Source organism: Pistacia vera, unplaced genomic scaffold (assembly GCF_008641045.1).
Source record: "Pistacia vera cultivar Batoury unplaced genomic scaffold, PisVer_v2 Contig192, whole genome shotgun sequence".
Taxonomy (NCBI): Eukaryota; Viridiplantae; Streptophyta; class Magnoliopsida; order Sapindales; family Anacardiaceae; genus Pistacia; species Pistacia vera.
Genome location: NW_022195993.1, coordinates 1,013,840 through 1,026,617, shown reverse-complemented (window position 1 = coordinate 1,026,617; position 12,778 = coordinate 1,013,840). Strand labels below are relative to the sequence as shown.

General features: G+C 43.3%; 1 protein-coding gene across 1 annotated transcript; it reads right to left on the bottom strand.

Moving 5' to 3' along the window:
- Positions 1-202: 202 nt before the first annotated feature.
- On the bottom strand, positions 203-1,527 carry LOC116127542 (putative disease resistance protein RGA4). The gene is made up of 3 exons (XM_031413194.1): positions 1,277-1,527; positions 880-1,168; positions 203-679 (listed from the first exon to the last, which is right to left on the bottom strand). The coding sequence occupies exons 1-3, from the start codon at positions 1,525-1,527 to the stop codon at positions 203-205; spliced, it is 1,017 nt and encodes a 338-aa protein (XP_031269054.1).
- Positions 1,528-12,778: the final 11,251 nt, after the last annotated feature.

The window sequence follows — 12,778 nt, the reverse complement described above, 5'->3', positions numbered from 1 at the left end:
TTATGAATGCGGACTCACCTTTTGTCATTGATATTGCGAGATCATGCAAAAGATCATGCACTTTAAATATCCAACAAGAACCCTGATCCAAGAAACACTCTAAAAAACCCCTTGACCATAAAACTTTCAATTACTGATCAGCAACATCTTATAGCTCTTCAGTTTTATTAGAGGTTTTAAGAAGTCCAAGTGCCATCCAATATTAGGCCACCAAAGAACTAAGATACTCGGAATCCTTTGGAAACAAGCAAAGATAAGTAAAACATCGCTTCAAGGGAGATGGCAACTGATCATAGCTAAATTTCAACACTGGTAAGATGTCTTCATTATCTTGATCCACTTGCCAGATGTCATTTTGTTTTATTTTCAACCACTCACATTCATCCGTGTTTGCATAAAGTAAGCTCCCTAAAGATTTCACAGCCAACGGAACTCCTTTACATTTTCCTACAATGTCCTTCGCAATGTCAATGAGCCTTGGAAAATCTTTCCCTTCTCCATCTTTGAATGCATACTTCTTAAATAATGACAAGGATTCCTCATTGGAAAGACCTTGCAAAAAATATGAGGGACCAGTGCTCATTATTTCTGCAACTCTTTTACTTCGTGTGCTCACGATAATTTTACTTCCATTGACACCATTCACCAGTAAGTCTTTCAAGTCAATCCATTTATGCGACTTCTCATTCCAACATCATCCAAGACAAGCAAAAACTTTTTACCTGTTAAAATTTCCTATAGACGCTTGGGAATTTTATCTCCTTTTAACTTATTACAATCCTCACTGGTTGCAGAATAAATAATTTCTTTCATCAATCTTGTGACATCGAAGTCATCTGACACGCATGTCCACATCTTTAATGGAAAGAACTTATTTACTCTTTCATCATTGTAAACCATTTTAGTAAGAGTGGTTTTACCCAAACCCCCTATTCCAACTATTGGAATGACCGAGACATTAATGTCGGTTGGTTGCATTAAAAAGCTCATGATATTTTCTTTATCATCCTCTCTTCCAATAGCACAAGAAGCCCCCAAGAAAGGATCAGTTTCTCTGTCCTTTGGAATTTCATGCCTAACTTCAACAGGAGTACTCTCAATAAGAGAAAATTTACTTCTATCACCTGCAATCTGATCTAGCCTTTCTCTAATCTCCTTGATTTTATGACTAATTTGACGTCGAAGAACAATAGGATTAGAGCTTGAAAAGAATCGACTTACCTTTCTTATTGTGCTCCTGTTTTGTCTCACCACTTCCCTCCCGGGAGCTTGAAACTAGAATTTTTCTAAAATGTCCTCAGCATCAAGGAGAACATCCTTAAGCTTCCCAAGCCAGTCACACAGCTGATCATCTTCTGCCTGCTTTTTCTCAGCACCCGAGAGCACAACTCTGATAGTGCCTAGGGTTCCCGCAAGGCTTTTTAAACTGCTTTCAAGATTCCACAACAAGGACAATTCTCGACCCACAAGATAGCCTATTTTCATCATAACTTCAGTTGCAATGTCAAATAGAATTGATTCTGCCATTTTCTCTCAGAAGAAACGAAGAGAGTGAGAATAAGCTAGTTGAAGGCAATTGTGTAGACAACTTTGAAAGCAGTCTCATGTCAAAACTTTTCTGGATAAGAAAAGCCAATATATGTTTGATGTTTAGATTTCTACCCCTTGTTTATTTGAAGATATGAGATATTTTAAGTCAAAAGATAAAGGATTATAATGTAATTTTCTCTTCGAGAGCAGGCCTTACATTTAAATATGCTTTGTTTTTAAGTGAAATGTGTTTATTTCTTGACACAAGAAACAAAACAACTAAAATCTGCCAATCAATGCTTCTTCTTTCCATGTTTAAAGCATGTAGTTGGAAGTTGGGAGTTGAGAGACCTTTATCACATGGCAACATTATAGTTATGGTTGCTGAAATTAATGTTAGAGTTTCCATGTTTAAAGCATGTAGTTGAGAGTTGGGACCTTATCACATGGCAACATTATATTTATGGTTGCTGAAATTAATGTTAGAGTTGAAGCTATATATATATATATATATATATATATAAGGCAATAAAAATCAATGATATTTTACACTATGGTCCCAACCAACCCATCAATAATTTAGTGATTTTGATGCTTAGCTTGCGTATGCAATAATCTTTTTCCCCTACAAAATTTTACTATAAGCTACAATAAAGGGAACACGATATGCTTAATTGCTTATTCCCAATCACTATGGTTCTTCCCTTGTCCCATTTATTTTTTTTAGTGTTTCCTTTTCCTTTTTAATTATTAATTTTAGCCCACTTATTTATTCCCACCAACCACCTAGTACAATTGAATACTGTTATGCTTGAAAAAGTAGGGCTGACGCCAGGCCTTGTCAGCATAGGCGGTCAGAGCTTAGGTAGGTCCTACAACCATTCAGATGCAGCCACGTTGTATGCTGACGTAAACGGCCTGCTCTTGCCAGTGCAGTGGGTGTGTGCCAGATTGGCGAAAGGCTGGAAACGACCCACGTGTCCAATCCTTGCACAAGTCGAGGAAATCACTTGAGCAGGGGAGCAACGGGACACAAAGAAGGATTTGTACGGCAACCTGACCCACTCACAGATTTAGTAATTATTACCTTAATCCATCCTACTATAAATAGAGGACTCCTCTCCCGTTTGTGGGATTAGCTAATTTCACTCTAGAATAGCATACTCTCTCTCTCTCTCTCTCTCTCTCTCTCTCTCTTGTATTCTCTTGTATCCTCCAAGCTATAAATCAGATCGCTGAACGCGACCTGATCCTACATATTAATACAATATCAGTGGATGTAGGATTCGCTTGATTAAGCATCCGAACCATTTTAAACATTGTTCTTTATCCTTTATTCAATCCAATACCCCCATATTCACGTGTGATCACTGAGTCAGCTCAGCATTTCCCACGTGCGATTAGTTGGTGTCAAAATCAAATATTAACAGTTTGGCGCTAGAAGGAGGGCACTGGTTTAGTACTTGTTCTTCATCAGGAGAATCTCTAACTAATTGGTCACATTACAGCAAATGGCTCGCCGATTTGAATTTAAGCAAACCAATCATGGTGATGAAGAGATCCCCTAGGTACAAAAGGACATTTCCCCTGAGGTGCCTTCAGTCCTGCAAAATACCGTGGGGGATATCTCTTCAAGCTCACGGCTTGACCCAGCCGTTATGAGCTACCTGGAGAGGTTCAATAATACTCTCCAAACAGTCAGCCAAAGGCTGGACTGATTGGATCGGGTCGTACCACCCGAATCTAATGAGGTGGTGCCACAGCTAAAAACGCCTGCAAGTCGCATGAAAGCGTGAAAAAGGGCAATAGCACATGCCACGCGCACTGCAGCGCTTCGAAGAAAGGGAAAATAGGTGGGGCACAATGGGCCTGAAGGCTCCGAGGGGCTAGCGAACACCGACCGCGCCACAGGTAGAATACCCGTGGCATTAAGGCTCGGTGACATGTTGCGACCTGAGCCATCTCATGCCACGTCGTGCGAGCACTCCCACAAAAGTGCAGGGAGGGGAGATTCCTATTATCGTGAAAATTACAATTCTGATCATCGTCGTGTGGGAAGTTCCTACCATCCGCGGGTCAGTTCGTACCACTGCGGAGGTCGAAAAGGTTCCCTAAACCATGCAGTGCCATCACACGACTCTAGCCAGTGTGTGTCAAGATTGGCCGGAATTGTCGACTGAGGCGAAGAGGAATCCGACCTATGGTCTTTCCTCAACTATAATCGTGAGGGTCAAACCTATGTTGCAGAAAGTGATCCCCAGATAGCTCCGTTACCTCAGATTGAGGAGCTGCAACAAGCTTTGGATCAGCTAAAGGCCCAGCAAAATGAGGAAGGGCAGGTCGTAGAAGCGTCTCCCTTTTCTCTGGTGGTGTTAGCCGCCCCTCTCCCGTCAAGATCCAGAATGCCCTTTATGCAAGCATTCGATAGAAATTCTGATCTGTAGGATCATTTATACGAGTTCAACGACTTGATGGAACTCCACCAAATTTTTGACTTGGCAAAATGCCGTTGCTTGGCAATAACTCTTACTTCACATGCCAAGCGATGGTTCAGGTCACTCCCAGTAGGATCTGTTAGCTTGTGGCCCCAGATGAGCTCGCCATTCCTGAGACACTTCCAAGCGAACAGGAAATTCTCAATGCCTCTAAGCTACCTCAGTAACATAAGGCAAGAGAGGGATGAATCCCTCCAATCTTATATCGACAGGTTCCACAGGGAGTTTCATAAAGTAGCTCACACTCCTGAAGAGTTCGTTCGGACTCTTATCATCGTGGGAGTTTGTCCACAGACAGATTTATGGAAAGAGCTGCAATCTGAGGACGATGTTTCCCTCACCCACTTCTACAGCTTATGGAGAAATACCTCTGCATTGAAAACTCCCTGGCGGTGCTTAGCTGCCATGACCCCAGCCCTTTGGGCAGTGCACTTCGTCGGCGGGAAAATAGGAGGGCTGATCGCAAGTGGGTTAATGACGATCAGCAGAAAGGAAAGAAGTAGTGATTTGAGCCCAAGAAATCGTACGCCGCAGTTCTTCATCATGATCGTGACAACACACCCTTCTAAATACATCAGTCTCGGCTATTCTTGATAAGTCAGAAGAGGCTGGCCTGCTCGGGGAGCCTGAGCCCATGAAAAATCCCCCCTCAGCTAGAAACAGTAAAAAATACTATCACTATCATTGGGATAATGGGCATCACACCGATGAGTGTCGAGCCCTTAAGCAAGCAATCGAAGACCTCATCAAGTAGGGGCATTTTAAAGAGTATGTTGATGACTCTGCTCCCGTGTGGGAGAAGAATCAAGAGGAACTGGGCAAGAAGCGTCATAGTCGTAAGGGTATCTACAGCGTAGGGATTATCATTGGGGGACAGCACCTCGTAGGGAATTCGTGAGGTGCCCAAGAAAGGTATGCTCATGCAGCCCATCACGACCCCACAGTGTAATGAACACGACGCCGTGATCGTCGAAGGTTCGTAGGGAAGAGGAAATTACTTTTTCCAAAAAAGAAGCAATACGATTGCATCATCCCTATGACAATGCTCTCATCATCACTGCGATGTCCACAGAATGTTGATGGACAATGGAAGTGCCGTGAACATCCTGTTCCAGTAAGCTTTTGAAAGAATGAAACTGGATGAGGCTGACTTGAAGCCTGCTTCCATCCCTCTATATGGTTTCACTGGGGATCACCTAAACAATCTCACTTCTAGTCACGTTGGGTGACACCAATGAGATAACCAAGATCACTGAGTTCTTAGTAGTGGACTGCCCGTCCGCTTTCAATGGCATCCTCAGGCGACCTCTACTGAGAAACTTCAAAGCAGTCACCTTGATCTACCATCTCAAGATGAAGTTCCCCACCCCAACGGGGATAGGGGAAGTGAGCGATCTCAGTGTGCATCTCGCGATTGCTATGTAAAGGTAATGCAGATGGTGTGTGGGGGACAAGGCACTCTGTATGTCATTCCCAAACAGACAATAGCGATAAATCAGATCGAACCACAGCTTGGCCCAACCGAGGGTAATATGGATCCTCGTATCCAGAAATGCCCTTCCAGTGGGCCAGTTGAGGATTTATCTGAAGTATCAGTCGACCAAAGTGAGCCAAGCCGAGTGTTGAGGATTGGAAGCAATCTGAATCCCCAGCTCGGCAGCGACCTGACCAGCTTCCTTAGAGAAAATATCAACATGTTCGCATGGACGCATGCCAACATGGTCAGGATCAGCCCAAATGTTATTTGTCATGCCTTGAACATCGATAGTGAGGCCAGGCCAGGCCAATCCGCCAGAAGAGAAGAGCAATGGATTCGGAGCGATATGTTGCCTTGAAGGTTAAGGTAGACAATCTCCTTCTAAATGGATCCATTCGGGAAACGCTCTATCCGAGTTGTGTTGCCAACCCGATTCTGGTAAAGAAGCCCAATGGCAAATGGCGGACCTGCATTGACTTCATCAACCTCAACAAAGCTCTGCCAAGGATCGACTAGCTCATTGATGCCACCTCCGGGCATGAGCTACTGAGTTTTATGGACGCTTACTCGAGATATAATCAAATTCTGATGTACGCGTCGGATGACGAGCATACATTTTTTGTTATAGATCGGGGGCTGTATTGTTATAGGGTTATGCCCTTCGGCCTAAAAAATGTTGGAGTAACTTACCAGCGACTGGTTAGCCGGATGTTTTTCGAGTAGATCGGAAAGTTGATGGAAGTCTATGTTGATGACATGCTAGTCAAATCGCGTGTCACTTCAAATCACATAGCACATCTCGCTGAGATGTTCGACATCCTCTGCAGATACAAAATGAAGCTCAACCTTCTCAAATGTTCGTTCAGAGTGTCTTCGGGAAAATTCCTGGGGTACATGGTTAATCAAAAGGGAATAGAGATCAACCCCGAGAAAATCCAAGCTCTCTTCGATATGAAAAGCCCGACCAATAGAAAGTAGGTTTAGAGCCTTAATTGGCGAATAGCGGCACTCAGTATCTTCATATCGAGGGCAACAGATCGTTGCTTGCCATTCTTCAATGTACTCAGGGCCAACAAGAAGTTTGAGTAGACTTCCGAGCGCAAATAGGCATTCAAGAGCATCAAAGAACACCTCGGGAAGCCACCTCTTCTGTCCAAGCCTCTTCTGCAAGAAATTCTCCTCCTATACTTGTCCGTCTCTCAGTACGCGGTCAGTACAACTTTAATCTGGGAGGAGAATAGGGCTCAATGGCCAGTATATTACACAAGAAAATGTCTGTTGGACGCCGAGATGTGGTATCCAGAAATGGAAAGATTGGTTTATGCCCTACTAATCGCTTCCAGGAAGTTGCGACCTTACTTCCATGCCTACACGATCCATGTGTTGACTAATTACCCGCTCAGAAACTAAAGGCTTCGGGTAATTTGCTCAAGTGGGCCATGGAACTTAAGTCAATTCGATATGTAGTACAGACCGAAAGCAACCATTAAAGGGCAGGCTGTTGTCGATTTCATCTCAGAATTCTCATATCATCCAATGAAGGAATCTGCGCAACAGGCTAGCAAAGTCACCCAGGAAACTGTCTAAAATCTGTCGACCTGGAGTCTATACGTCGATGGATTATCGAACAGGAAAAAGGCTGAGGTAGGCCTTCTCTTCCTTAGTCCCGAAGGGACCCATATTCATGACATTTTCTGGTTCGGATTCAAAGCGACCAACAACAAGGTTGAGTATGAAGCTCTACTCGTTGGACTGCGGTTGACAAGAGAAATGGGATCAATTGTGATCAGCATCCACAGTGACTCTATGCTGGTTGTCAACCAGATTTTGGGGGAATAACAGGTCAAGGAAGAAAATATGATTGGCTACCTAAAAAAAGCTAAGGCTGCACTCGAGCTATTTAAGCACTTTACGATCACGCAGTTTCCCAGAGATAGCAATTCTATCGCGGATGCCTTGGCAAAGATAGCTCCGTCGCTTGACTCAGATGCCCCAGAGGATATTCCTGTTCGATTCATAGAGACTTTTAGTATTAGCTTGCCCGAACAGGTCGTGAATGTGACCGAGTCAGTTTCCTGGATGACCCCAATCATCCAGTATCTCCGAGATGGGACCTTGCCAACGACAAGGTTGAGGCAAGAACCCTGCGAACTTGTAACAACTGCTTTCTACTCATATACTCAGAAAATACATATAATAAAATAAATGTATTATAACATAAATAGATGGGCCCAAATTTCTCCTTTATTAAATATACATATACTTTGCACAAATATAAAGTATTATATATACAAAAGCTCTCAAAAACAGGGTGGACAGTGTAACTATTTCTCTTCGCTTGCCGACGCCCATTTTACTGCATCCTCACCTAGAACTTGCAACCACAAAGGAAAATGACGAGGTGAGCATAAAAAGGCTCAGTAAGTAAATCCTCTACTAATTTATCCCCGTAACTCTTTCTCTTAATTCTTTTCCTTACAATACTCTCTCGCTCTCTTTGTTTCTCTTCCACATAGCTCTTTTTCTATCAACTGTTTCTTAAATGTCACGGCCCCATCTTACCGGAGGCACGGTTGGAACTCGCTCCACTTTTCGTGACTTATACTTTTCACTCTCTGTTCTTTCTCATTTGAATGTCACGGCCTCATCTCACCGGAGGCACGGCCGAGAACTTAAGCCTGCTCTACGTGACTTTTACTCACTCATATGTCACAGCCTCGTCTTACCGGAGGCACGGCTGGAAGATCACAAAGCTCCCACTACTCGTGACCTTTTCTCATTTTTGTTTTCTTTTTGTTTCTGTTTCTGTTTCTGTTTTTGTTTTTGTTTCTGTTACTCATACTCTTCTCTATAAGTTCTTTGATGTATGTCACGGCCTCTTCTGATTGGAGGCACGGTTGGGGAATCACAAAACACCCATTCTTCGTGACTTACTCATTTTCTCTACCGATTAGATTTGGTCATGCATGGATTCGGAACCCTTGGCCATGTGAATGTATTCTCTCTCTCTCTCTGAATGTCACGACCACTTCTGCACTAGTGGCATGGCTGGAACCTAACATTCCACTCTTCGTGAAGGTCACGGCTTCTTCTGACCAGAGGCACGGCTGGGGATTACAAAGCACCCACTCTCGTGACTATACTCATCACTCACGGGTTCCCCATCACACAACTTACTCTATTCTTTTCTCTAACTCTTAGGGTAGCTTATGCACAAGGTCTCTACTCTTTCTCTAGCTACTCATCATAGTGTAGCTTAACTTTTAGAGTAATTCACTACTCTTTCTCAACTTTTTCTCAAGTTCTTTCTCAATGCACAATTAATGTATATGGATTATTCATGCTCATTAATGCACTTAGGAAATACCAATATGCAATGTTGCAATAACTAAGGTTCATAACTCATTCTCATGCTTCTCTTAGGCATTTCATCAAACAACTCAAGTGCATATACAAACTCTACTATAACAATAGCTCTATTTCTTTCTCTTTCCATCCAAAATGGGAGAAAACTCTCTCACAAAGCTACAATTCCTTTCAAGGAATAACACTTCTAAAAAGGTTCACTCAAAACCTTCCAAACTCCATCTCAAACTACATCCTCTCATCACATTTTAACACTTCTCTTAAATAAAGTGTAATCAATCACAACATGGATAAATACTCATAACATCTCAACTCAATTTCTCAACAAGTTTAATACATACAAACATAAAGAAAATCTCTACTCAAATGATTTCTTAAACTTTAGCTTGAGTTGGATTTTACTTACTTGTGATGGAGTGATTCCACTAGCACTTCTCTTTACCTTTGATAACATGTCTATTCTCTACAATTTTAACCAACCATGCCATAAGACTTCACTTCATATAAAGGAAAAATTAACATCTAAAGCAAGAATCCTTACCTTAGGATGTTTTAGAATAACTTCCCACTTCAAACTACTCAAAAAGCCCTCTTGAATCTTGAAAGATTAAAGGAAAACTTGAGAGGAATGGAGAATAAAGGAGGCGGTGGAAGAAGAATGAATGAAGGGTTCACTAAGCTTCAACCCTTTTTAGCTCAAAATATCCTCATTAATTCCCATAATGCCCTTGCTCTTTCTTAGAAATTTCATCTATATCCTTTGATTCATTACAATCACACCCCCATACTAACATATTCTCCATAAAATTTTCTTACATTTTACTCCCCAATTTTCCTACTAATTAGGGGTAGAATGGTCATTTAACCCTTATGGAAAAATATCTAGAAATCTCAATACACATTTTAGTCGGCTCGTCGCCGCGGTAAAGAAATTTTCGTCGCCCCGGTGAAGAAATACAGAGCCTACACCGCCTTACTCAAGGCCAACGTCGCCGCGATGAAGACTATTCTTCGCCCGGGCGAAGACTGCAAATCTAAAATTCCTCAAATCTCAACCAATTTCAAGGCAAACACTCAACCAACTCAATATACAAACTCAATTAAAGCTGAATCAATAAACATTTAAGCAAAACAGCAAATCTTAAGTACGTACCTCAAGTGGGGCGTTACAGAACTAGAGCTGCTCGTTACACACTCATAGGAGACCAATTGTACAAGCGAGGGTTCAGCGGCCCTCTCCTCTGATGTGTAACTGATGAGGAAGCAGACTATATCATGAGGGAGATACATGAAGGGATTTGTGGAAATCACACGGCCGCACGATCCCTCGCCAACAAAGTTGTTCGCCAAGGGTATTACTGGCCCCTGATCCAAGAAAACACCTATAACTTTGTTAAAAAGTGTGACAACTGCCAACGGTTTGCGAACATACAGCGAGCTCCTTCCCACCAGGTGATAACCATGACTAGCCCCTGGCCATTCTCCATGTGGGGAATCGATCTCATTGGACCCATGCCAGTTGGTAAAGAAGGAGTCAAGTATGCGGTGGTCGCGATAGACCACTTCACCAAGTGGGTCGAAGTGGAGCCATTGGCAGCAATCACCACAAAAAAGCTCAAGGACTTCGCCTTTAAGAACATTGTATGCCACTATGGAATTCCTCACACCCTCATCTTTGATAATGGGAAGCAGTTCGATAACAAGGAATTCAAACAGTTTTGCGACGAACTAGGTATCCATAAGAAATTTGCCTCAGTCGCAAGACCGCAAGCAAACGGTCATGTTAAAGCTGTCAACAAGACCATCAAGCATATTCTGAAGGCTAAACTTGGCGGAGCCAAAAGAAATTGGGCCGACGATCTTCCTGAAGTTCTGTGGGCATACATGACAACTCCGAGAACCTCTACCTCAGAAACCCCTTTCTTGCTAGCATATGGCTATGAAACGATGATCCCTATAGAGGTAGGAACCGGTTCACTTCAGAGAGACCTGTTCAGCGAAGCAGACAATGAAGTGATTTTGAGCGCAAGTCTGGATTTAGTTGAAAAATATCGCAGCAAGGCTCAGCTAAGACTTGCAGCTTATCAGCAGCGCGTGAAAAGGTTCTTTGACTCTAAAGTTAGAAGAAGAAACTTCCAGGTCGGCGACCTTGTTTTGAAAGAAGTCTTTCTCGAGTTTTGGGGCCGAATTGGGAAGACCCGTATCGCATCGCCAAAGTGATAAGGCCAGGGACTTATCACCTCAAAAGACTGAAAAGTTTCGAAGTACCGCGAGCTTGGAATGCTGAACATCTCCACCCATATTATCAGTAATTCTGAACTTATTGTTCCCTTGATAAAATTTTACTTTTCTCAATCCTTGTAAATAACACGTCCTTTTGTAATCACTTTTTTGCATGTATATGACTTTGCTCGCATAGACATTACTTGTACAAATGTTATTATAAACAGTTAGAATGCAACTTCATGTGTAATGTTTGTGAGGTACAAAAAATTGTAAGTACTCGCAAAAGATTAAGAAAGAAATGTCTTTATTTATTAATTACTAATAAAAAGTACATAAAAGCGAGCATAGGAAAGGCAGTACAAAAGCAGAAAATCATTGGTCTTCATCCCCAGGTCCCGAAGGTGCGACCTTAACATCTTCAAGCTGGTCGCCAATCACTTGCTCGGGCGCAGGCTCCTCTAGAACATACTTCGGATGCTTCTCTTCCAGGTCAGGTCCCCAAGCCGTTTTCGTGTCCTCAGCCCGTGCCATAGAGTTGAGGATATTCTAGTACTCTTCGGGGAGGTCGGTTAGATCGATGGTGGGGTTCTTTGGCCGAAGGGCGTAGATGGACTAGATTGTCCAATCAACAGCCTTTCTCTCAATCTCCAATTCTTGCTGCTACATCTCTGCAGTCAGCAAAGTAACACACCCTTGGGTGAATTGGAGTTTGGCCTAAAGCGCCCACCTCTGCTTTTCGGTGGTCTCCCACAACTATGTCCATTCTTGCTCTGCTCGTGAGGCCCACTCGAAGTTCGTTCGTAGCTCCAGCTCTTTCTCGCCAGCCTCCCTGGTGAGTCTCGCCACTGTCCTTTAGAGCTCCTTTACTTTCTCTCCTCGCTTCCCCAGCTCCGCCTTTTGGAAGTCCATCTTGCGAAGAGCAGCATTCCTTTCATACAATTACTGGTTTGCCTGAATGGTGGATAAGTCTTTCTCAGCTTGTGCTGCTTCTAAGTCTCGTTTAAGCCGTACATTCTCTTCTCTCAGCTCGACCAACCCCACAACAACCCCCAGCAACCCCCAGTTGAACCTTCTGCAAGGATAGGTGCATAGAGAGCAGGGCCTACAAAACAAAGAAAGTAAAGAGTTAATTTCCTTTCTACTGAGAAAAGCAAAGCAAATGTAAAGAAGTCCTCATCGAGGACAGCTTGTTTTACCTAGCTTAGGTGCTGGAAGGATGTGGACATCAAATCCATGGGGTTGGAGGCCACGAATTGCTCGATCGCCTCCACGAGTCTGCACTCCAGTAGGGTGAAAACCACCGATTGCAAATAATCTAGAAGTTCCCCTATCGAGTCCAACACGGCGCGCCCGTTCCCATAGCAGGTAGTGTTTCCTTCTCTGGTTCCTTGCCCGATCTCCTCCCAAGACCTACAGCTTCCCTTTGCCTTGTCCGCGGACCCTCTAGGGCAATGGAAATACCAGTCGTGCCCCTAGAAGGCTCTCTTGAGTGGAACGCTTGGTAAGGCTGCAACCTCTTGGGTTGGATGGCCAGACCCTCCGACTCGAACTCTGACTCTTTAGCCCTAAGTTGCTTTCTCTTCTTGGGCATTTAGGCTATAGTCTTTTGCCTCGGGCGAATAGCCAAAGGTTGTGGAACGCTTGCAAGTCAAATTGGAGCACCCGTCGGTGTCCCTCCGACGTG